The 26,088-nt window shown below is 37.5% G+C and overlaps 1 protein-coding gene and 1 long non-coding RNA gene across 3 annotated transcripts in view; both read left to right on the top strand.

Annotated features, from left to right (window-relative positions):
- Window positions 1-1,654: 1,654 nt before the first annotated feature.
- LOC148057397 (uncharacterized) lies at window positions 1,655-13,849 on the top strand. Its single transcript, XR_015699660.1, has 4 exons — window positions 1,655-1,894; window positions 10,029-10,129; window positions 13,452-13,524; window positions 13,604-13,849. It is a non-coding gene; the product is annotated as an uncharacterized LOC148057397 (long non-coding RNA).
- Window positions 13,850-25,350: 11,501 nt separating this feature from the next.
- The window catches only part of TMX3 (thioredoxin related transmembrane protein 3), a 32,703-nt gene continuing 31,965 nt past the window's right edge, over window positions 25,351-26,088 (top strand). For both annotated transcript variants that reach the window (XM_087757534.1, XM_087757525.1), the window contains exons 1-2: window positions 25,351-25,473; window positions 25,742-25,796. In XM_087757534.1, coding sequence (XP_087613660.1) covers window positions 25,425-25,473; window positions 25,742-25,796 — 104 coding nt within the window. In that variant the 5' untranslated portion in view covers window positions 25,351-25,424. The remainder of the gene's footprint in view (window positions 25,474-25,741; window positions 25,797-26,088) is intronic.

Genomic DNA, 26,088 nt, shown 5'->3' with positions numbered 1-26,088 from the left:
TTTTAAATGTCAAGACCCATCCCTTTGGGGTCACAAAGGAAGAGACCTGATCCCTTTCAGGATTACTGAGCCAATGAAGAAGATTATTTAATTTGCCTCAGAGGAGGAAGATAGAGCAAGTCTTTTTCAAAGCATAGACGTTAACTATATTTACGCAAATTCCTTAACAGACATAAAAAATTAAATTGCATTACTGTTCAAACCAAAAACAATAAAGCACTTCAAGCACAAACAGCAATAAATCGGGACATTCCTATTAAATAAATTGGCAAATAGAGAGGGGTATAAAGCACTAAAATTGTAACCTTTTGAAACTGGGCTTCCTCAAGTATCCTCCAAAAACACATAATCATGCCAGTTCTTCTTTGTTGATGAAATTCATTTTTAATCTTACTATTATTTCATATTATTCCACATAATTTCATAAAAGTGAAGCAATAAACATCATGATGCATTTGCAAATATAAGGACAGAAGGTCATCCTTTCCTGTACCTCAGCTGCAGACTGCTCCCTTAGACAACAAACATAAATAGAAGACAGTTTGAGAATAGAAGGTACCTTCAAGGTATGAAAGAGAAGAAGACAGAGGCAAAAAAGTCATATAATTTTTAATCTCTGCAGCAGCAGCAAAGCCCAAACTTACATAACAAAAAAGCAAACCTGTAAAGATATGATTAGTTACAGAAGGGATAAGTTAGTAACCAAAACCACCAGCAATGTGACGCCACCAAACCTCATGCATAGACTAGTCAGTGTGGAAAAACATGGTGTGGTTTTGTTTCTTTGACACACAGACTAGGAAAAAGACACAGTTAGTATAATTATTTTCTAGAATCTCTCTCTAAAATTAGAAATTCAAAAAAGGGATAACTTTTCTCCTGTCATTTTCTTCTAAGTTCTAGCATGTACTAAACAAGCAATCATAAGAAAGTTTTTCTTCTATAGGCTTTCAATTCAGCAATATTAATTTGACACGACCCATTAGCGATGCTAACCTAAAAACTTAACTAGTGATCTTTGAACAAAATAATCATCACATAACAAGGGTATTTGTCATAAAACCTTCAAAGCAGGCAACAACAGGTTACACACAGGGATAACATGAACAAAATCACTTAGGTATTTAACACCTCTCTCCTACCCAAAGTAACTTTAAAACAGAACATAAAACTTACAAGCAATAGCATTGCCTTGAGAAAACTTCTTAGTTTATTCTGTCACAGTCATAAAGCATAACAGGAAGTTTATCTAGAGGTAATACTTTGCTCAGCTTGTTAGTCCTATTCTGACTTCACCTGTGCAAGTTAAATTGATTCACAAGTGCAAACAGTTACAGCAGATAAATGTAGACAATTTATCTTGTACAGGTCTGTGCTGCTGATTGAAGTTCTTTGCTTATTAAAAGTGAAACAGGAGAAAACTACATATTACATTTGAGTGGTGTTAAGCTATTTAATACTTCACAGTATTGAAAATTACTTTTTTTTTTTAAATATTCACTGTAAATACAATCTTTACTTTCTGTAGTTCATTGCACTCTTTAGTGAAAATTAACATATAACACCTGAAACTGGATTGCTCATTAGAGATAAGTATACTTCAACACGCCTCAGTTTAGCAAACTACGACTGATTCCCAATATCCATGAAATATAAACAGAGCAGATTATAAAATAGGTTCTAAAGTTGAAGATTCCTGTGCCCTGGAACTTATCTCTACATGGCTGCAGAATTTGTGTTTTATGTTTTAAAAAAAAAGTAAAGAAATCAAGAGAAGCCAGCTCAGTTATTTCAACTGTTCCTGATTTTATTCCAGGTGTCTCCTGACCAATTAATGGTTATTTTATAAGAAGTTATGGAATTTGCAAGAGAACAACATTCTGGCAATTTTAAGGTGAGAAATAGAAGTAAAAATGCAAGAATTGTTCTTTTGTGATACTGTGTTCTACTGAATGCCTACAGAAATGTTTCCATTTTCCATGCATTATAAATAACTCGGCAAAATAGTTTCCAAATAAAGTCTCAATAAAAAAATCATTAAAAAATTCTGGTACATCTGATAGAGAAAACACTAATATAACTTCGTAATTTATATTTATGACTACAGTTTACTGTTGAAATAATGTTGAAATAGCAGCAACATACTTTAGAAGAATTTTAAATGGAATCAAATTAAGAATAAATTAAGCAGGTTTTTTTTTTATGAAGGAAAAAATATTGTTTCTAGTTTGATATTTCAATATGAAAAACTAAAACCAATTGTGTCAAAGAGATATGGTTATTCTTGCTCTTCAGTGTAACCAGAGTGTATGGAGAGGTGGCGTTGCCAAACCTTCCATTCACTGCACACAGGTGTGATGCTGCTGTGAATTCTAGATTTGTTCACTAACGCACTGATGAGAAAGACATTCACATGTAGGTGCAAAGAAGACAGAGACTTAGCACAATTTTTCATTTCATCACCTTCAATCAAACACAAAAATCTGACTTTCAATGCATCAGTACTAATCAACACATCCCTATAAAAGAAATCAAGTTATCTCTATGTATATTTCTGATGAAAAATGTGAAAGGTCCCACACTATAACAAAAATTATGAAGCCTCACATTTTTAGGGTAAATATATTTCTTGATGAATCATTCATATGCTCAGATATCTCAGTTTGCTTTCCTCAGATATCAATCATAAAATAATTTTTTTTTCAAAAAAGTTGACAAACACTGCAATGAAGTGTATGAAGAAGTATTACCGCAGGTATTCAATATTCAAACAGCAACAGTGACTGCCACAAAAACTTTAACCATTGTAAATACAGTTACTGAGTTAAAAAGTTACGGTTTATTCACTTTTACAAGGAACAGTATCTCTCTGGCTGTAGGGTTGCCATTCTCAATAATGAAAACATCTTGTTTCTTCAGCATTTTAAGTGACAAAATTTGGCAAGATTGAAGGTTCTATGTTATTAATAAAATGAATGTTTTCATTTAGGTTCCTGAATATCTGGACTTCATCTGTATCTATTTTGGAAAAGAAGCTATCATAATTAGGTCTTTAAATCAGCAGATTATAAATAACATCCAAAGGAAGACGTGTTCCTGATTTTTTTCCTGTAGTCCAAAACGAAGATTAACATCAGCTGCATACAGATGTTGAAAATTAGTGTCTTAGCACTACTTATAGGTCAACAGCAGTTTAAACAGGCCATGAAAAGAATGAATGTATTTAAGACCTTGGTCCACACTCCTGTCATGACTTTGATTAGATCAGTTGTCCTTACCCAGGATTAAATCAAAATTAGAACCCAAATCACATTTATATGTAGAAAGTCAAGCATGAGTCTGTTTTTTGGTTTTCGATAGGATCAATGTAAATTTTTTTTGTTTTTCATACACAAATAATAACTACAGCAATAGAATACTTTTATCTTTCTGCAGTTTTGTTTACTCAAGGCTATTCTGCACCACTAGAGCATGATCAAATATTTACTTCTTTTGGATAATTCAATAACCAATTTTAGTTATTAAGTAATTTCTCAGCAGCCTAATGAGAAACACAGGAATCTCTTCTTGCAAGCTTTTACTCTATTGTTTGTTAACCTACCTGTTATTGTTGTAAAAATTAATCACAGCTTCAAAACAAACATTATTAATCACCTAAGACTATTATATACAGAGTAAGACGGTACCACGAAGAGATACGCAAACTTTTTCCAACAGTATTGCTGAAGAGTATAAAAAAAAAGAATGCATTGGTCTGGGCAGAGAATCACACAAATGTCTTGAATTAAAGTTGTGGTGCAAATCACTTTTCAACTATGACAGCACAAACAGTATTTGTGGATGTACTTGTATGTTACAAATAAGCTGCAAGTACTACATCATACCACATGCTAGAAGTGGTTGTAAAAAGCTGACATTAATCTAAAGACATGAATCTTTATTATAGTTTAAAAATACCCTTAAAAGTACTATGCACAATTTATCTGGCTCTTTCCATGTAGTCTCACAGCCATCTCTATTAACGTTTCAAATTTTACCTGTCAGCAGTGGTCTGAACAGATGAATACCCATGAAAACAGCATGATGCAGCTGAGGGTCAAGATTGTCAGAAATGTCTTGCATCTGAGATAACCCACACTACTTGCAGAACATCTTTTTTAAAAAATCTCTTCCACATAATCCCTCAGTAACAAGGAACACCTTGGTAAACCAAGCCATTCTAACTGTACTCTTGACAGCCCTAAAGTTAATACATATGAAAGTGACTGCTATGGATTAGCTGGAGAAGTACATCTGTTTCCCAGGAAATTATTAAGATTACTGCTGAGTTGATTGAATTTTATTTTGAATGGTTATGTTCAATGAGAACATGTCAATAGGAATTCTGACTCCAGTTTAAACTTTATTTTCCATACTAGTGAGACCAGAGCTGTGGCCATGTTGTTTTATGACTTTTTGACTGAAATGGAAAAGGACACTGCTTATTACCTGCATTCTGGGCTTGTCAAGGATTTATGTGTCTTCATCATTTCTAACGGAATACTACAGATTGATGTGTATACATTAAAAATATTTACTCTCTCATTTAACACTTTCTTTTACATTTTAATTTCTTCACCTTTTTCAATAGCAAACTGCTCAGCACAATCTTGTACTGCTTCAGAGTACCCTCTCACTAATTATGCTTAATCTGGTTATTTCTTTCTGTTTTTAGTGCCTTTCCATCATAATTAAGCACAGGGTAGCCCAGCAGAAATGAATGGATGAACTTTCCCAATATCCAAGATCCTATCACAGATAAACCAAAGAAATACATTCTGTACTGTTTAACTTGACATATGTTGATGGCTAGCATTTCTCCTGAACAAGAAGAAAAGGACAGGAAAGCAAGAAACAGAATAAAAACTATTCTGTAGAAACTTTGCTCATTAATGAAATTCAGACAGGTAATGTGAGCAGCTACAAGGTTAATTTTCAAAAATCTAAAATATTATTAACTTAATCCCTCATTCTAATATTTGGGATAGTTAAATGAAGGCGAGAATAACCTACGGAAAGTGTGTGTGCTCAGGGGGAAACTAAAGCAAACCAACGAAATTTATGTATGAAAATATCTATAAGTAAGGATTCCTTCACCCTTACAGCAGCATCTTTATTTGTATTCTAATAAAATTAGTTTTGTCTTGCAGTGCAAGCATCCATTCAGAAAGTATTCTTTGGTGAGACTTTTCTAGTCCTTGTTCTGCTAAATCTCCACTCCATTCCTTGCCTAAAGAAAATCAGTGCTAGAGTTGAGAGAGATCACTTTCTAACATGAAATGAGTTCTGTTCTCCACCCCTCATAGTCTAGCTATGAAGATTCAGCTTTAATAATCACTAAAAACCGTGTTGTTGTAAACAAAAAACATGCTTCAAAAATATGGATTTGCAATGAGAAAAAATATGCAGGCAAATTTAGACATCAGAATTAGAAACAGAAACCATCAATAAACTAATTTAGTAACTCAACCATACATAGATTACTGATAAATTTATTTTTTTAAATGGGTGGTGGCTACCATCAGTCTGTCACACTGATAAGCCTTAAATCTTTTAGTGCCTGATGAGTTCTGTTCTACAAACAGGGACTGAAAATTAAGGCCTGCCTAATTCCTGGACAGGTGATCTGCTTCACATGTGTGAGTTTGCCTAGGATCAGCATCATTTTGACTTGGCCTTAGCCAAGTCTGAATTCATCTAGTGTTAGAAGTTTAAGGTTCAGTTGAAATCTTCTAGGTAATATAGTCTTGAAAAATGTTGAAATAAATTAATTAATTACAAAAAGTCTTATGGAATGTTAAAAGAGATTTGTAATCATATCTGTACATCTAGAGGTTTTATCTACAAAGATCAAGGGAACTGTATAAAAATGTATAAAAAAAGTTATAAAATTTTGCTGATAATATGTCTCTGCAGACACAGAAAAACTCAATATACAACTCCCATTGCACCTTCCTTGTTTCTTTTTCTTCTCTCTGCCCACCTTTTCTAAGAGAACAATTAAAGACAGAAAGGTGATAAGAAAGGAAAACACAAGAAGTTTTAAAAACAAAAAATTACCATTGTATCTGTCTGATATTTTGATGTATTATGTGATGTATTGTAACAAGTTAATCTACCACAATGAAAAGATTTAGTCACAAGAGGAATGTCTTCCTGATAAAAATCAAAACTATGCAAGTATTTATCTTTTTAAGCTAAAGTAGACAAATTGAAATGTAGACAGTATTGTGAAGGGATGACAGCATCAAGTGAAGTGGAAATCATTGTTTGACTTCTCAAATAAGCAAAACAAGAAACATTCCAATAAGTGTTAATTTTGTCTAATGTATATGGCATTTAGAGAAAGCAACTACAAGTCTGCTCTCAGAACCCTGGATATAATAACCTTTTTCTCATGAAAAAGAAACAATGCCACTTTCTGTTAAATTGCCAGTACTTGCTTTTATTCAGCTGGCAGTAAGAATTACTGCTGATGAAGGTAAGTGGTAGAAGTTCCACTATTTCCCTTTGGCTAAATACATCTGTTGGCAACCCTGAACTTGAGTGATCTAGTTGTCAACAGTCCCATGACTAAAGGAACAGATTTAAAAGACAGATAGATCACTTCTTTTTCCATTGATTTTTTTTTTCATATGCACATATTTTGTATGCAGTGGGATTACATTTTTTTTTATATCTGTGGCTGATTGAAATCCATTGTGGTCAATCTTAAGACATTAACTTGTTAGTTTAAATTATGTGTGGTTTTAGCCTTGTCTTTATTCACAAATAAGTGCAGTGTTCTTTGATGTATCTTGTGATGAAATTATCTCTCTAATGCAGAAAAAAACCCACACTCATGCATGTGACCGTGGATATATTTTAGTTGAAATTAATTTTATAGTCTGGCTGTGAAGTATTTTAATTTATATGAAAAGAGAAATTAGATGGCAATCTGATACTCACTGAAATAGGAGATGAAACCTACCAGCAGCTGATTACCATTCCTGAAGGTTGTGTGTATAAATAAAAGGAGAATATACAAGTATATAAGGCAGAGGTAATTCAAATGAATCAAAAAGATTCATAATCCTGATACTAACATGCTTTCATACTCAAAAAAGCACTCATGAAATAATAAAAACACCTTAGCTTTGGCATGAGCTTTTTCTTCCTTGTTGGTTTTAGCAAATATTAAATTCTAAGAGGAGACACATGACATCAAGTTATTTAAAATAAACCACACGCTTTTGGCTTTAAACTGTTCTTCTTTATGCGTACCAAGATCTGACATCTGACTCATAATCCATGAATTCTGTTTTATAAATATAAATGAAATTGTAATTTGACCTGTTAGTGCTTAGTTATTAATTTTTCCAGTTTGAACATCACATATAGTTAGAACATATCTTATATGTGCAGAGGTGGCTTGTGCCCTCCAATGCCAAGTTATATCATTTCCACATTAAAGATAGGATACCACTTTCAGAGCATGTTTACCTTACTTTATCTCATCTAAAAGATTATTATCTTCCAAAGCTCGAAATTCTGAGCGATATGTGAAAATGGCTCTGCAAGATTTAATTAGCAAGCAGAAGGATAGAGAAACTGGAAAAACTACTTTGAGCAGATTATAAATCTGTAGATGTCTGATTTTCATGATGAGTGAGAACACCTGCGTTGGTATTAGCTTTTACTGCATTTCCTGCTGTGGCTGTCCCTGGGCAGCTGTGGGGAGACTCAGCCAATTGTAGATCCTTTCTGGCAAGGAAGGTAGAACTGCCAAAGTTGCCTGGCCTGAGTGCCTTGCACTAGAGCCCTAGATTTCTCCCCAAGGATAGAAAATTACTTTCTTTGAATCCTCTCCCAGTCACTTAATACTTCCCTTTGTTCTCTCCGATTCATGCAATATATCTAGATGAAACCAAGGAGGTAGATACATGACAAAATTTCCTCTCCTAAAGTTCATTCCATATTTTTTATATAAGGCTGAGCACACAGTAAATATGTACTAGTATGGCTTAGTAGCATATAATATTTCATTGGAGGTATGTTTGATTAAACTAAAAATATTTTCTTTGCCATTTGGAAACTAGATTTATCTAAAGTCAGAAAGAACATTGATAGGAAACTTTTAACTTCTAACTAAGGATAAAAAGCAGAAAAGATTATGATTATGCTGATATTTTGTGCTACAAAGGAATCACTGTCAACCAGTGCCAGCAACTGCAACTTGAAAGGTAGAACTTATGTAGCTTGTCTTCTTAATGTACTCCATTTGAGGAAAGTAGATAATGTACAGAACCAAAGAAGTGGTGATAGCTTGCTCCTACTTTGCCCAAGTATAATATTTTTAATGTTTGAAGACACTGAAAAATTTTGCATTTTGCTGATTAGATTTCCTGTTCAAGTTCTCTTCAAAGCCTTGTTAGATAAATGATCACCTAAATATATGAAAGAAGCAAGATCTTTGGGAGAGGCAACATATCTTAGAAAAGCTTGCCCAAAAATATGACTTTTTTTTTTTTGCAACAATGTAAAAATGTCAAATACAAAATATTAACTACCTGTGTAAATATTGTCTTTCTTACTCAATATTTATGCATTTATGTATTTTATAATTCTCCTAATATATCTATGATGTCTCAATTGCCATACTAACATAATAAATACACAGACAAACTTAGGTTGGTAAAAGTCAACAGAATACAACTAAGAAAGAGAACAGGTTATCTAATATTAAACAGCATAAGGTTATAATCAGGCTTTCTATATGTGTTTCCTGAAGTAGACTACAACTAAAGTTAGAAGTTATTCTGATACCTCTTTTTTTCCCTGTAAGCACATAACCACAGTTAGCTCAGATTTTCTTCTCCTAATAATATTAATATTCTAGAGTAGGAGAAATGGATAATTTGAATAGAAACAGCTAATAAAGCAGTTTAAAGAGCATTTATGTTATCTATATGAAATTGTGCTGAAATCAAGAAAATCTTTGCTTAAAAAAAATCTTCTGTATATACTATGATACAAATAGTCTGCAAGCTTGCAAAGCTGAGTTATGGAAACAACTAGAATTTTTGAGAATATTTTTTTATTTAATTATTGTTTATATAATATTTAAAATAACTATTTTCCTAACTATTTATCTTCATTTGTTTCTTCTGATAGTGACCAAAGTTTCTCTAGGAAATACTTGCTTCTGGAGCAATAATTATGCTGCAGAAGTCATTGTTTATAAATCTAATGAGGTGTGAAGCAACAGATCCAGATTCTGACAAAGAAACCTTGACTATAGTTACACTAAAATGATGGCTCTTGTCATCATGGCAAAATACGAAGAGAAAAAAAATGTTGTAAAAGGAAAATTTTTTAACTTCCCAATAAAACTGAGTCAGCAGCAAAAATGTGCTGTCATTTCCAAACATGTGAAAAACATCAGTTCTGCCACCTTTTGAAGATTGGACATAGTGTTTTCAGATGGTTTTTGCTCAATTGTATGGCTACACTCTGGGAGGGATACATGTTTCCAGGTAGTTAAAAACATATTCTGTTTCAACTTTACTCCATGTGGCTCCTGAATGGGAAAAGATTAAATCAGCTCCTATATCAGTTTTATTAAAACTTTTTATGGTTCAGTTAAGAGAGTCCTTACCAGCAGGTTATTCTGATTGGAGCTGACTAGTGAAGCTGAGACAATGGTACAGGCACTTGGGCTTAAGAATAACCTGTTTCAAATGAAGGGTACCAAGGAAATATTGATAAACACTTAAGTAACTTTGTAAATTATTTATCCATGATGATGTTTACAAGACTTAAAAATTAGTAACAAACAATGTTTTGCTGTTCTGTGGAACACTATGCACCTTATGCGCTGTGAGTCAGACTATAGTATTGAAATTCAACACTACGGTATGATCATATATGCTTTTGTACTGTCAAAATAAGCTTAAAAATCAAATAATGTATAATGAATAAGCCAGAAGTCTTGCCTGGTTCTTTTCCAGAAATGTACACTGTGAGCAGACACTGAAGAGTGAAGATGAACAGCCTTATTCACCCAGTTCCACCCAGCCTGAACCTGCCATAAGACTGGGACAACACAGAGGTATTTGAATAATAATTCAACCTGTGTATTGGTAAAGCACAATAGTTATTGAAATTGTTCCAGCAGATTTTGGCTAAGGCATATCATGCACACGTATGAAATAGTAAATATCAGTTCTTTGTCCACAGATCTCAGCAAAAAAACCCCAAACAAATCTCTACAAAGCAGATTTCAACAAAAGCAAAACTATCATTATTCTCATCTTCCCATAGAGAAATTAGATGGAACGTTATTTGACTTTATCATACTTATGAGCAAATCAACAACAGAACCATGAAAAAAAAAATAATGTCCTGAGCATCAATGCAGTAGTACTAACCAGTATATATTACCTCATGAGTAAATTTCACCTGCTCTTTGAATTGATACTAATATATTTGTTATGAGACTGTAACATTTCTTTTGGACATCCTGTGCCTTGATGAATAGTCCTGCGGGTAGGATTTTTTACTGCTAATATTCTCTGAATACAGTTCTGTGCAAAGTGTCAGGGCACCATGGGGCCAGGAGGGCAACAGAGGCTCCCCACAGGTCCGTCAGGGCAAGGCCAGGCAGCTAGGGCCCTGCCCCAGCCAGGAGCAGGCAGCCGGGGGCACTGGGGCACCTCCCTGGGGATGGGGATGAGGATGGGCTGAGGCTGGGATATGGGCTCGGCTCTGGGGGCCTATGGCCAGGCAGGGCAGGGCTGTGGGGAACTGGAGACCGGCCTGGCTGGGGTGTCGCTGGGGCAGGGGCCAAAATGGGGTGCTGGGCTGTGGGCAGGGTGGGGGGAGCCCCAGGGGTGGGTAGGGACAGGCAGGGCTGGCAGTGCCTCAGGGCCATGACACAAGGCACTTAATGACATCTTTTTTCCCAATTCAGTCAATATCAGATATTTTAAAACAAATCAGTATAAACCAAAAATGTATTACAGAAGTCAACTTAATTACATATATGAATTTAAAAAGATATAATTATCTTTGATACATTTAATAGTTATCTTTCATCATCATACCTTGATACTTGGCCATGACTTCATACCTGCATGCAAGGACATGAAATTCAAAGCTAGACTTTCAATAGATCATACTCATATGATGAATCCAGTGTCTTAAACCATTTATGCTATGCTCTTTTGCCTATTTTTCCCATATCTGACTTCAATTTTTTGTTTCACTGCCTTCTTGGCTTCTCTACCCGTACTTTTCTCTCAGTAACTTCTCTCATTGATTGCTGTGTGACCCTCTGCTGTGGTATTCAGCCACCCGAGATCCACAGTCCTAGTTTGTATGGCCCCTCCACCTGACCTTGGCTCCAGTTCACTAAGAAAACTTGTTTAGGTGTGAGAAAGCAGGCAAGCTAAAATTAGGCAAAATAAGGAAAGTAAAAGCAGATGGAAGTGCAACCGTTGAAGCAGCAACAGTTAACAGCTCCGAGACTCAAGGGAAAAGTACTGACGTAAAACTGTAAGACCTTTCCCTTCTGCCAGCTCCAGGGAACTGGAAGACAGTAACTCAGCAGCAGCAACAGGGCAGGTCAGCCTGTTTGGTGGAGCCTGGCCCTGCCCCAGCCGACTGACAGCTTGTCTGGCCCGTGAGGACTCAGACGCTCTCAAAGGGATGGTGAGAACATGAACATCTAACCTAGGAGCTTGCTAGTCCTAGCCTGTCATCACATGTATTATCCAACAAACAATCCCTTCATACCACTCAGTTGTATCTCTACAGAGATAAAAATATTGAGGAAAAATTCAGAAAGGATAAAATGCGAGCACTTAATGTCTTTATGTAGACTTCTCAAAATTCAAAATTAGTGACTGAAAAAGTAAAGATATTTTATTCATTTTCAAAGTAGTCCCATTTTTAGAATTTAATCCACCCTTTCTTTGCATCCATGAAATATTAATTGAAGACAATGGTTTTGCATCAACAGTTTTGTTGCTGATATGCATTTTTAGTGAAAAACATTTTGCTGAAAATTCCTACCTAGTTCTTTTGTATTTGGTGTGAGTTTTCCATTAAAACAAAGCAGATTAAGGCATGATAGCTCTACAAAACTGAAGTTGTTAGAAACTGTATTCATCTAACAACACTATGGAAGACTCCATATAGAAACTAATTTTCAGTTAGTGGCACTCGTGTTCAATGTAAGCAACTAATAAAAGTATATCTAAATCAGCATGGAGTGACACAAACCTGATGAAATCCTGTTAAGAAATTCCTGCAGGTATCTGGAAACATAAGATTCTGAGAATATCTAAATTCTTGCAAATTTATGTTAGCACACTATTTCCCTTCCTTGAAACTAGGACCCTAAGACACAGTAAGTATGATTTCTCAGAAAGAAAGTCTCTGGAGTAGCAGGTTGTTAAATTCTGTCCTTTAAATCCTGCTCCAGACTTTACCTGGGACCCTGCCTCTCACATTTTCCTTGACGTTCATGGATATTTCAAATTCATCCATATTGTATTATGAGGTTTAATGATAAAACTATTCTTATAAAGACATGCTATTACAAATACAAAAAGATAATGTAAAACTATACTTTATAAGCAATGATATCAGAGGAAATTTAATATCCGGGATAAAGGAATGATAGAAATTACGAAAATTTTATTTCATGTAATGCGTCAACTTCTCCCACATGCCCTTTTCACTGTATAAGAACTTTAAGAACTTAGACTCCTTAATCTTTTTTTTTTTTTTTTTTTGCATATTGGTATGGGTGTAATGCAGGGGATAACTATGAATTGTACATAATATTGAATTATTTAACTCAAAGCCAAAGTAAATCATCCCAGAGTGAGATTTTTAATTATATGTGTAGCTTCTATGTTCATATTCTTTAGAGCTAATGTTCTGAACAATATAAATTTTCTCTCATGAGACTTCTGAAAGGAAGGGATTAGAGTGTGCTTTACAAACATTAGATCCGACAACACTCTTATGATAATAATATTTTTATGTGTCTTTGCAGATGAAGTAAATGCATACAGTGTATGTCACACGGGAATTCAATGACATAGATGACATGGAATTCAGACTCCTAAACTCTGTCAGATTAGAATCTTTAAAAAAATGTGCACAAACCCAATTCTTAAATATAGGAGAAGAGTGCCAAAGCAAGCAAATAAATTTAAAAGAGAATAAATAAAAATGTTGGGACTTATTTTGTTCTAAATTCAAACAAGATTGTATGATTGCCTACCAGAACATAATGTTTTTAGATCAATAAAAGCAGAATAATTTCTCACGTGGAATCACGAAGAATCAGGACAGAATAACAGCAACCCTCAAAAATATTTTTATAGATATCTCATTTAGTCCCTCATTATCTCTTCCAGTTTCTGCTGCTGCTAATAATCACAGGATGCTGACATGTGTACAACTAGTTTCTGCCAATCCAAGCAAACTGTAGTAAGTATGCTGTAATTTACAGTCCTGAGATGTCGACAGACTGGTTCACAAGCCAACAAAACATTACTTTCTTTTGCAGCTTCAAAGCCCGAAAGGAGGACATAGAGTTCTGTGAAAATCAGTGGGATGCTGGAAAGCTAAGGCATAAGCTAAGCTGTTCCTTACAAAGACTCTGGCCATCATTCCAGAGGGGATATCACAGATCTATCTTCAACAAAACATCTGGCAACAGAGTTGTTTTCTACACAGGCTGTAAAAAATAGGCTGAGAAAGTTTTTCTTAGGGGCCTCAGCCTTGCATCCAGCTGTGTGTCGTTTTTGTGCACCACCAGTTATGTAAAACAGTAATATTTATCCATGTATATTGCATTGTCTATCTAATTCTGTACCTTGTGCAGGTATTTTCCTGACAAGATAAGTGTGTCCTTTTGAAATTTTGGTATTTCGGGACAGCATTTAGAAAATTCTTCTGTAGTTACTCTTCTGTCAATTACATGAGGTTGGAATCCTAAAAATCTCTCTAGTTGCTATTGAAACTCTTGTCTGGCAAATGCTGAATTTTTGCATGTGTAATTGTGTCTCAAAACCCAAAAAGGATGGATATGTTAATACTTTCAGATTACTTTAAAGAAAAACAAATCTTACTTTTGAACCATGGGAAAACATTAACCTTGATTCTAAGCCTCTAACCTCAGGACAATGGGAGATTACAAACAAAGCTAGGACAGAGCAAAGGTCATCACAGACTGGATGCCTACTGACAGAAAATGTCTGGCTCTAAAAGAAAATTCACAGTACTGTTATGTTCACTTGCATGTTTAAAATACCAAGAACTACTTTTGTGGGTTCTGCTGTATCCTTCTACTCAAACAGAACAATACCGCTTGCACTCTGCAGCCACCAGCCCCTAGCCCAGCGACACTCCAGCAGGGCTGGTCTCCAGCTCCCCACAGCCCTGCCCTGCTCTGCCCACCCACGGGCCCAGGGAGGTGGCCGACGCCTGGGGCTGGGGCTGCCCTGGTGCCCCCTGGCTGCCCTGCTCCTGGCTGGGGCGGTGGGACGGGCCCTGGCTGCCAGGCCCTGCCCTGACAGCCCATGGGGAGCCCCCACTGCCCTCATAGCCCCCCAGGGCCACCAGCCCTCACAGCAGCCTGACGGTTTCTCCTTTCATGTTGCACAGACTCAGAGACTCGGGCTGTTGGTGGATGCCCCCATGGAGCGCTCTTCAGCTCTTCTGCCCATGTGCAACCATGGAAAGACGTCCTGCATGAAAGATGGTGAATGTAACATGGTTTAAGTCATACTGCAGCAACTCTCTTTCAAAAGAAGACAACTTTTCTTATGCAAAAATCGTAATAGTTACCAGCCAAAGAGGTTGGTTTTCTTTACTACAGTGTCTGTTTTTTATCACAGATATTACATAGCACCCCACAATCTACTTGCATCCTGTGGGCTCTACAAATAGACCTCTGCAGATGTTTGCTATTATCCACAATTTAGAAACTATTTCACCAAAGAAAAAAACCCTGGGAATTAATCACCGTCTTTGGCAAAGGGCCCTTGAAGAAGCAAAAATGTCAGAATCATTACAAACAAATAAAAAACTGCTTGCATGTCCATCTAAAACAATATGACATTGTTCTTATTAAACAAAAATTAATTTATTTTTAATATTTTTTTTTACCATGCAAGTATTTTACAGTCCATGCTACAGTATGTCTATAAAAGCTCTCCATTAGAAGGAGGAGAAAGAAAATACTTAGGTGTCTGGTGATACATGGACATGTGCAGACCAAGAGTAACAAATTAACCTATTCAAATTCAAGAAGGGTAGTGGTCATCAAACACATAGTGACACATAACTTCCATAAAGTAAATGGGATTGTTCTTCTGTAGTTAATGACATCTAGAGGTACTAAAATTACAGTGATCGGTATTAAGAAGTTATTTTACTCACATTTAATCAGCACCTTAACCTGATATTGCAAAATTTATTTTAAACATAGAAAATTTTAACCATGGAGTTGCCAAGGAAAGAATAATTAAGCTTTAGAGCAATTATAATTATGTTTTGTCCCAATTCCTCATGCAGATGTTGCATAGTGTCTTGTTGACAATATGTTTTCCACATACATGAAACATAGAATCATAGAATTGTTCAGGTTGGAAAAGACCTTTAAGATCATCAAGTCCAACCATTAACCACCACCAATCACCTCCTGGCTACTCTAGGTAGTCTCCCAGTTGGGCAGGTATTTTTTGTTACCTTCTTACATTTCTAATGTTTCCACTTACTGTATAGGTAACCTTAGTGCTGGATCGCACTAAGCAAAAGACACATCAAAATTAGGAGTTACAGGCTGAGCACTGGTAGGAATAAACCCTTTTATGGAACAAACGCTAAATTACTAAAGTGAGAAAAGACAAATTATTTTTTTTTTACTAGTTCAGCTCTGTTTAGCTTTGTATTTTCTTGACAAATGAAAATAAGCTGGTTATATTTAGTTTTCACCTCTTGACTCAAACAGGGCCTAGTGAGGGGTGAAATCAGATTTTTCACAGTACCAAGATAATAACTTAGAGTAAACTATTTAAATAAAATAAATTTAATTTTTTTCTTTCTTTGCATTTGTTACAATTGTTTCCTTCAAAATATTTCTGTCCATTTATCCTTTATGTAACTGACAAATGATATCTATGCAATTTCTAGTCTATGCATTCTGAGCATACCATTAATTGCGAATAGTAACTGACTGCTTTGGCTGGTAGGCTTAAATAAGATTAAAATCAAAGTTCTAATAGAAATGCTTGTTTATTACATTTTATGTCAATAGCTGTGATATTTATGTAGATTTGCTTACTGATGACTAATTATGAGAATTAAATTGGGCACATAAAAATTAAAAACTGATAGAAGTATATTTTAAGTAAATTGATTACAAATTAAAACTATTAGCATCTCATTATTCACCCTCTAATGAATACAATATTTAACAACTGAATAATTAGAAAATTCTACTAGCAACCTAGCTACTAAAGCTGTATTCTTGATTGCGCAGGCATAAGTAATTTCTTCAGGTGAAAATTACATAAAATAATATTATTATTAGCTGGACTCTTCACAAGTGAAATGCCCGTGTTACAGAGTAGGTGCGATAAGAATTAAGTCATATTTAGCAAAATGCAACATTTCAAACTAGAAAATGTAGTCTTTATACTTCAAATGTATTTGTCACTAATTTTGAGATACAGTATAGGTAAGTTCTAAATGTATGCTGTGACTATTTTCAAGGCAGTGTAGTTATCACAGGAGAAAAGATCTTTGGCATCATTTTTGTAGATTTCTCCTTTTCATATAAGACACCCCTGGCTCATTTGCATTTATCTTTCCTTGACCAATGTAGTATACTTCCCAAACATGTAGCTGAATGGCTACTTGTTAGAATTAGTGATTTTGCACTCCAGGTGCTAGTTTTGGCTTTTGATGTGGTTTTATTTCAGGATTCTGTGTTATCTCTTAAAGCTGTAGTGCATAGACACCTCACTTTCTTTTTTTTGTGTGTCTCAGTTTCCCCATCCCCAAAGCAGAAAATTGCTTTAAGATTTTCTGAGAATTTTGCTTTACAGAATCTACATATTGTTATTTATATGGGAACAAGGAGCGGGAGGAAGCAAGAAACTTGAAAATTTGAAATATTCTCTGCATCTAAAGAATCAGGAAACCATGTAAACTTTATTTTATCATCAGAGGGCAGCTATGTTTTGATTAATGAAACTGTTACACAGAGGTCCTAAAAATAAACAAACAAAGATGGCCTGCGGCATGCCCAGACAGAGCACAGCTCTTCTGTAAAGGCTGTATCTCAACACTACCTGCTTGTTACTGTATGACCATGTGTCAGCTGGCTAGAACATGATTTAGCCCAGAGGGAATTCTTAGTCCCTTGAAGGCACTAGTCAAGGTAACCCTCTCCACCTACCCGATTTTTCTCTAGGCCACAACTGGAATCTTTATGTAATCTGCAGTTCACCAAATTTAGTATATTTGCTTCTTGTCCTCATGATCAGCAGTTACAGATCCGCTCTGGTGTGACGGGTGAGGGATGCTTGCAGACACACGGCACTGCCCACAGAGGCAGCCCGCAGACACAGCAGGTGGCAGAGAAGGGCACACAGAAAGGGCCAGATGCTCTGCTGAGAAGAGCATCCCTGCGCTCAGCAGTGGTGGTAACGTCCCACAGGGTACAGTCCCCAGCCTCCACTGGAGGAACTACCCCCACACAGCAGAAACCTCAACCCAGAGCGAGCTCCTAAAGGAGCTGCAGCTCTGCTGATCTGTGGCTGCAGGAATGTCTGGAGCCTCTTGCTAAGGCAGACAGGCTCCTTGCCTGCTTGCTCGTCTTGTGACCAAGCAAAGGAGCTGTAAGAGGAGGTCACCAGCCTGTGCAGAATCAGAGATGATGAGAAATAGATTGGTGAAAGGGCACATGGAAGAGGAGAGCACCTGCTTCATTAAGGTCATCATCTGATCAAGGACCTTTTCAATGCATTCATTGTTATTTACTCAATAATTAGTAAAGGGGGAAACCATAAACAAGAGCCCATGGAGACACAAACCTGGTCATAAACAAGGGATAACAGAGACAATGCCAAGGACCAGAAGCCTCCAGTTGCTAATTGATGGGCCATCAAGAAACTGCAGGCGCAGCTTTGGAAAGGGCCAACCTGAACCTTGTAACTGGTAAGAAGTAGGAAACAAGAGGAACACAAGGATTTGGGATATTTGAGGGCAGCCTGTGGGACTGTGCAAAACTTTTGAAGAAATGTTTAGGGGAAGGGGATTGGGGAGGAACAAAGTGTGAAAGAGACAGGAAGGGCTATAAAAGGGACCAGTCACTTGTAAAACATGGCTGGCCAGCCTGCTTGTCTGACCAAGCTCTGTGCCTAATCGCCACAGTTTGTCCTATCCTTTCATTAAATCCTTTCTTCTTAACTATCTTTCTGTAGAATCTCACTCTCTATCTCATGTGTGTGAGTGCTGTAAGGGCTAGGTGACAGCTACAGACGAGATAGGTGACAGCTACAGACGAGATAGGTGTCAGTGGGTTTGTTGCCAGCTACTGGAGTAGGTGAGGGTTGTAGCATCGGTAGCTAGAGGGGGGCCATAGTTCTTGGGAGCAGAATGACACCACCAGCTGTGTTAACTACCATTAATTTAAAGCATATCTTCTTTTGTTTTCTTGTTCTTTCCTCCTATATCCTGAATACTTTTGCAAGAAAATGATGTGGCTAAGTTGGGGAGAAAATACTGTTGAACAACTCTTTACATTTCCTCTGGATCTCCCAAAAATATCATGATCTGTTCTGGTTCCTATAGTCAGAGTGATGGGCAAGTTTTCTGGCAGCCAGCAGAAGAGTCAAATTAAAGTATAAGAAAGTTAAATACAAATCTTGCATAGGAGAGCTCCCTAGAGTTTCATACATTTCTTTTGCATGAATTATTCTTTTGGAGTTTCAAACTATATCAAATCAGTGTTGTAATGTACAGAAAATCACTGCACTAAGCATAACAGAAATTCAGATGTGAAAACCACTCCTTTGAAGTGCAATTGTAAGCATTGCAAAAAATCACTTCAAAGTGTCTGTAAAATTTAAAAAAAAAAAAAAAAAAGAAAGACTGCATTAATTAGCCCTTAAAGACTGTCAAATGACATCATGGGCACAGGTCTGATAACTGCCAAATGAAAACAAAACAAAACAGCCCACAAAGATAATTTCCAATAAAAATAACCACAATGCCCGTTTTGTTTCAGTAAGGTAAAAGCCGTACAACCACATTCTACATTTGGATAAGAATGTTCCTATGTTACTTGTATTTCTTGAAGTGAATAGTGTTCATTTTAGCTGCAAAAATTCAGTTCGATTCCCAGCCATCCCCATCGAGAGTAAAATACATAATACCTAGCATTTAAAACTCACTTTGTAGTACATGCTCATGTGGAAAAGGTGGATGGGGATTTTTTTTACCTAAAAGCCAAACCCAGCTGCTGGTTAAGAAGGCCATGGCTGGATGACAGCGCCTGTCCACCTGCTTGCAGCTGCTTATGGTCATGCCCAGCTGCATTACGAGAAAGTCATGAATCTGCTGGAGCTGTGCAAACAGGTTGCTGCTGTGGGTGGCTGTCAAGAGCTGCTGTGGCAGGATGACAGGGATGGAAGCTGGAAGAAGCTGCTGTAACACCAGAGGCATTGCTCCAGGGTCTGACTGACTCTGCCTGACAGCCTGGGCGTGGTGTGAGAAGAGATCTAACGTTAGCAACCCACGTAATTACCTATTATGCTGTGTAATTACCTGTAATTGCCTATTATTTATAAAATGCCATATGCATGGAGTATTATTAAAAATTTTCTGTGGTAGCATAGTCCTGTTCTTGTCAGTGTTTCTTGACAGTCGATCTGGACATTAAACTGGTTCTGACATAACTTTTGGTCATCATTTCAACCTCTTAAAACGGACAACTCAGAAACAAAACACATAAACTGAATGCTGAAAACATGAAAACCAAATACTGATTATTCTAACATTAAATTTTGGAAGAAATATATTTTTACTTCGCTTAGCCCAAATCTCTCCTCAATATAGCTCTGATAGGGAAGATGCAAGAAAAATACCTATCATCAACCATGAGAATCAATATCCAGTACATCCTGAACAATATGTAAATTATGTAGGAGGTTCTAAATATAAGTGATATATTATAAATGATACAGCAAACTTTAAACTAAACCCAGACAAAAAAAGGAAAATGCTACTTTTGTAAATACATCCAAAGACCACCAGGTGTCTCTGTAATAAAAGGAATGTAAAAATGTGATTTAAAAAAAAAAATATTCAATCTCCAACCACCCCCCCCCCCCCCCCCCAAGGATCAATCCAAGCTGTTCTAAAAACTAAAGTTATATGGAAAGGTGAAATGTTAATACATGATCAGCCAAATTCTGCTGCCAGTGTCAACAGTATTCATGCCATCACAATTATGTTCTTAATTCAGATTCTACTTCATGTTGCGTCTTGCAAAACCTACAAGCATTCTCATGCAAAGCATGTAAAAAGATCCCCAAAGTGTAACAGAACATGTGCAATTATCTGTTCTTCTAATTAGATATGAAATTATTTCACTACAAGTTTATCACTACTTTGAATTTAACTATGATTAATGACGATCGTGTTACTGGTTTAGTCCATTTTATGAGACAGACTTAGGCTGTATCTATAGGAAGGTACTGACACAGCTGAAGTGGTGCAAACCCACTATCATAGATGCAGTCACCATGGGAAGATACTACATATCAGTACAGCTTATTCCTCTAATGGAAGAGAAATAAGCAGCACTAATATCAACTATTTATAGCAGTGTAACTTTGGATATTGTCTATTACAAAATTCAATACTGAACAATAGTTACTGATATTCTTGTCTGTAACAGTACTTGTATTACGCATGAAGACAAACACTTCTGTAGCTGGCCTGTAGTTATAAGAGTGCATAGAAGTGTTTTGTAAAAATGTAACAACACAAGAAGTGTTGGTTCACAAATGTACACTTATCACTTTCAAATTAAAGTACATATCCTCCATTCCTCTTCATTCCTACAGTCTATCTGGTTTATGTGAAAAGCTACTTGAGTAGTATTTATTTACATTTTTGTTTTGCTTAACACATCTTTGACAGAAGTTCTTAATTGTGAGCGCTGTAATCTTAACTGTTTGATAAAAGGTAAATACCAAGGAGGTGAATATTCTCAAAGTACAGAACACCTGTACCTTACTAAGTAATAAGAAACATATTTTTCCATACCTTGAAAAAGAAAACTCTTAACTTTGAAATTACTAAGTTAATTCTGGGACTACTTCTACTAAAATTGAAATATATGTTTTTCCACACATTCTCAGATTTCATGTAACAGCAGGGAAAACATGAATAGCTGGAAAACATTTTGTATAAAATCTTTGTGTAAATCTTCAGAAATAACATTTTGTAAACTTCATTTTGATGTTTACATGTTTCATGTTCTATAATAGCAAATATTTAGTAAATAATATACAATGAAGTCAAAATACACAGCAAAATTTATATAAAACAAGTAGTAAAATATACCCCAAAACAGTAGCATCAAGAGATACTACTGGTGGCAAAATTAGAAGGCATGTGAATTTCTTGGTTTGCCTTCTTTATTAGATAGAACCCATTCTCTCTTCAGCTTCTCAGCTTCCTGAGTTTTCGTAACTCGTAACTTCTTCCCTCCCTGTCATAAGCTCTTGATGTAGGCTGCATTATCATCTTACCAACAAATCTAGCTCCAAAACTTTGTCCATCTCAGAATGCTCTTCCATCTTCTTCTATGCCTCTTTTTCTTGTTCAAGCTCTCATTTTGCCTTCTTTCCTCTTTTTTCCCCGTCTTTCTTCTTTTCTCTCTTTCCACTCTTCCATCCTCTCTCTACACTTTTAGTCTGATCATTCCCTACAACCTTTCATGCCTGGCTGGGCAATGCTGGGAAGTCTCCTTTAGCATGGTGTCACAGATATTCTGTTCACTGTATAATAATAAAGATGTGCACAAAGAACTTCAATATTCTAAGGATTTTATTTATGCCTATGTGTATTGAAATCGACCTTGGTATCCTGTTGACAATGTTAATGAATCTTAGACAGGAAATTATTTGAAAGAGATTATTTCTATTAAGGCAAAATTCCAGACATTCCAGTAAAAATAAGTCCACATTGTATAATCTAGACAGAGTTACAGATAAGTCCTCTTTCCTGCCCTTCACACAGGGCAAGAAGAGTGGACAACCTGCACAAACAGACTGAAAATCTTGCAACAGCAAAAAAGCTCTGAAAAGCAGCCTTCAGCAGGCCACGAGGCAAAGCTTGTATCTTGCCTTTGTTGAACCTCCCCATCTATTAGACTCAAAAAAAGAACTATCTGGGACAGGAGGACCATTAAATCTTCCTACACAACATGGATTGGAAGGAGCCTTCGAAACCTTGTACGTGAACTTGTCTGTTCAATTTCCAATGTTTCATTGATTGCTGATCTCCCTATAATTCCCACTTTTTCCTGCAGTACCTCCCAGGATTTCAACAGTATTCTCTGTGGTTTTTGCTTTTTATCCTTCTCTGTCTTTTCTTTCATACCTCCTGCTCAGTTCATTTACCAAAGTCATCCCTTTTCTTCTCTGATTATCTTTCTTACACTAAACTCCAGTGAGTTTAGTAATCGATTAATAGTATTTTTTTCAAATGAAATGTTCATAGTAGAAATAATACAAACACAAAACCCCCTTGAGATTTCTCTAGACCTCATCTGTCATTATCCTATTTATTTCTTTTGCATGTCACATGCTTTTCCCACGATACTTTGTTACTTGGCTTGAGTGCAAGAACTATCTTTTATATGCATATCACATCTTAGGCAGTAAAGCGGCACTTAAGTTGTATAAATAAATATAGCATAGTATTGTGTTCTGGGTGTACATAAATTTAGTTACAAAGAAGTAAATATACAGTGACTCCTTCAATTTCAAAATAATATAGCTCAAGAACAGTGAACAGGCTTGCAGAAGACTTTGGCTCACAAAATGCAAAAGTTAGGAAGAGCATATTCCATTATTTGCAGAGAGAATAAACTTCAAAGCTGACAAAAAGGACTTAAACGATGTGCAAATAGCTTTATTCAAATCTATACAAAACTATATAAAATGTTTCTTTCACTTTAAAAGTTATTTAAAACCAACTGTGAACTGTCTGAGTAAGAGAACAGGATTATGCTAATTTAACAGTTACTTGGCTATTCCCATTTTCTCCCATATGGATTTTCCACTAAAGGATTGATGGGGTAAATTGTTTTCATTGTCTCAGTCTAGACAGCAGCTAGATTAGGATCAAAACAGATGCCAGCTCTCATTTGGTCAGGCATACAGACATCACTTAGCTAACTGTGGTATACAGAAAGTGAAATGCTGTGGAACAGAAATTCTCTGTATTCAGCGAACAATTCTCATAGTTTATCCAATACAGATGTTAGCAACTTATGAAACTCCTATTGATGGGGGGAGGGGGGAAAAAAAAGTGAAATAGTCTTATCAAGACGTGTAAATGCTGCATAATCTTTCAGTGAAACACGGCTAAGAAAAAGACACGTCCACCATAGGCCAGAGTCAGATACTTTCGAATTCTAATGTGAGCTGTGGCATACACTCTCAGGTCTTGACCTGTTTCTCAGTCAATAAACCTATGATTGGCAGTTGGCTTTTCCAAAGGGCTGGACAACTCTGAGGATCATTTGATGAATCCAACGTGCTACACCCACAAAGCATTAAGCGATGGCCTCACTAGGCCAGGTATGGCCTAGTGAGGAAGGTAATGAATAGCCAGGTTTTTTTATTTTTATTTAGCATTTTTATTTTTTATTTTTATTTTTTATTTATTTATTTTTTATTTATTTTTATTTAGCATTTTTATTGCTAGAGGACAATGTGCATCTACAGATGTGCAGAAAGACGCACACATGCGCGCACACACAGAGCGGCTCAAAAGTGAGGCAACTGCAACGTTTGCTGCTTGTAGACCATACCATTAGAAGAAGAGACATCAACACTAAAGTCAGAAGAACTGAATTGTCACTGGAAAGAATCTAAGCTGCTCCAACAAAGACAGCAAACATTTGCATGTACAGCTGAGGAAAGGAACTCCAGTATAGGGCAGGAAGACGTATGTAAGAACTTACACTGAAGGAGTCAAAACTGGAAAGGAACAGATCATGGAATCACAGAATGGCTGATGTTGGAAGGGACCTCTCGAGGTCATCGGGTCCAACTCCTCTGCTTGAGCAGGGTCACCTAGAGCTGGTTGTTAAGGACCATGTCCAGGCAGCTTTTGAATATCTCCAAGGTGGGAGACTGGTGGGCAGTACTCGGTCACCCTTACAGTGAAAAAGTGATTCCTGACATTCAGAGGGAGCCTCCCGTTTCAGGTTGTGCCCATTGCCTCTTGTGCTGTCACTGGGCACCACTGGAAAGAGCCTGGCTCAGTCCTCTTTGCACCCTCACTTCAGGTACTTATACACATTAGTAAGATTCCCCTAGGCCTTCTCTTCTCCAGGCTGAATAGTCCCAGACCTGCTCTAACTGAACTTCTTAAAAAAAGGTTTCTCAGCTGGATTACTTGCCCTTCCAGGACCTGCAGATCTGTACTGAAAGAAAGACAAGCTAGTTGAAGACAGGAAAGACTATAACAGGTTTGAAAGAATGAGGAAAGCTAAAGAGAATGATACGGACATTAAGCAGCAGGCAGCAAGCCCGTGTTTTTCATAAGCGTGCTGAAGGAGGGATGATGACATAGCATCATCTGTCAGCGGTACGGAATGAGCTCTACCCATGGAAGACAGCTGGCAACATGACAGGTGCTACACCTTTTCTGCTGAAACTCACCTTCCAAGGAATCAGAGTATTGATTTTATTGAATGATAGAGCCTGGCGGGCTCCAACTCTGCAGACCACTGGAGGTGACAACGTCCACCCACGCCGCGTCCCGTCACCGTGTCACAACTGCCCCCCCCCCCCCCGCCTCCGCGAGCGCCCTTCGGCGGCGCGGAGACCCGGGAGTCGGCGGGGCCACGCCGCCCCCGGGCCGGGCCGTGGCTGCCGTTACTCCCCTCAGGCAGAACCGCCGCCTCCGCCTTCCCACACGCACTCCACGTCAGCTCGCACAAACCGGCCTGCAACGGCCGCTCTCTCGCCCCGCGCCCCCGCCCACGGCCGCCGCGCCTGCGCAATGGGGAGAGGTCGACACCGCCGCGCGCCGCTTCCCCTTCCGGGCGTGCCGGGACTCCTGTCAACATGGCAGCGGCGGGCGGGCAGCGCCGGTGGTGGCTCCTCTGGGCGGCAGGTAACCGCCGGGCGGCCACCAGCTGCTCTGGGCTGGGGGCTGTAGCCTGGCGGGCGCAGGGGGGAGAAAGGCCGAGGAGAGCAGCGGGCAGTGCTGTGGCGGCCGGGAGGTGCGGGGCAGCGGGGAAGGCTGGGACTGTGGGAAAGCGTTGGAGGTGTGAGGGGAGAGGGGGAAGGGCACGCTGGCGGTGAGCCTGTCAGGCGGCATGAGTGAGCACCCCCGGTTTGGTTTGGAGATCACTCACGGTACGCTTTTCCTTACCTCGCAGTGGTTGCACATGTGGTGGCATCAGGTGCAGGTTTTGTGGAGGACCTAGATGAGTCGTAAGTACTGGGGTGTCTTGCCTTATTACTTAAATATTGGTTGGCTTTTTGCGGGGGGGGGATGACCCCAGACTGACAGCTTTGCGCAGGGTGTGGTTGTCAAGAAAGCTACGCTGGAAAAGGTTGTCTTTTTCTTAGCAGGAATGGCAGAAAGATTGTGGCCTGTATTAAGTAGGTGCAATTAATAAAACTGAGAAACACTTTAATTTTGCAATTTTTTTAAAAGCTATTATTACAAGTGCTGTTGCCAAAATGTTTTCAGGTTTCCTTGCTCTTTCTTTGTGGTAGAGTA

Source organism: Nipponia nippon, unplaced genomic scaffold (genome assembly GCF_047370975.1).
Source record: "Nipponia nippon isolate SJK-2023a ecotype South Korea unplaced genomic scaffold, ASM4737097v1 scaffold_1, whole genome shotgun sequence".
Classification (NCBI taxonomy): Eukaryota; Metazoa; Chordata; class Aves; order Pelecaniformes; family Threskiornithidae; genus Nipponia; species Nipponia nippon.
This window is presented reverse-complemented; position numbering and strand designations above follow the sequence as displayed.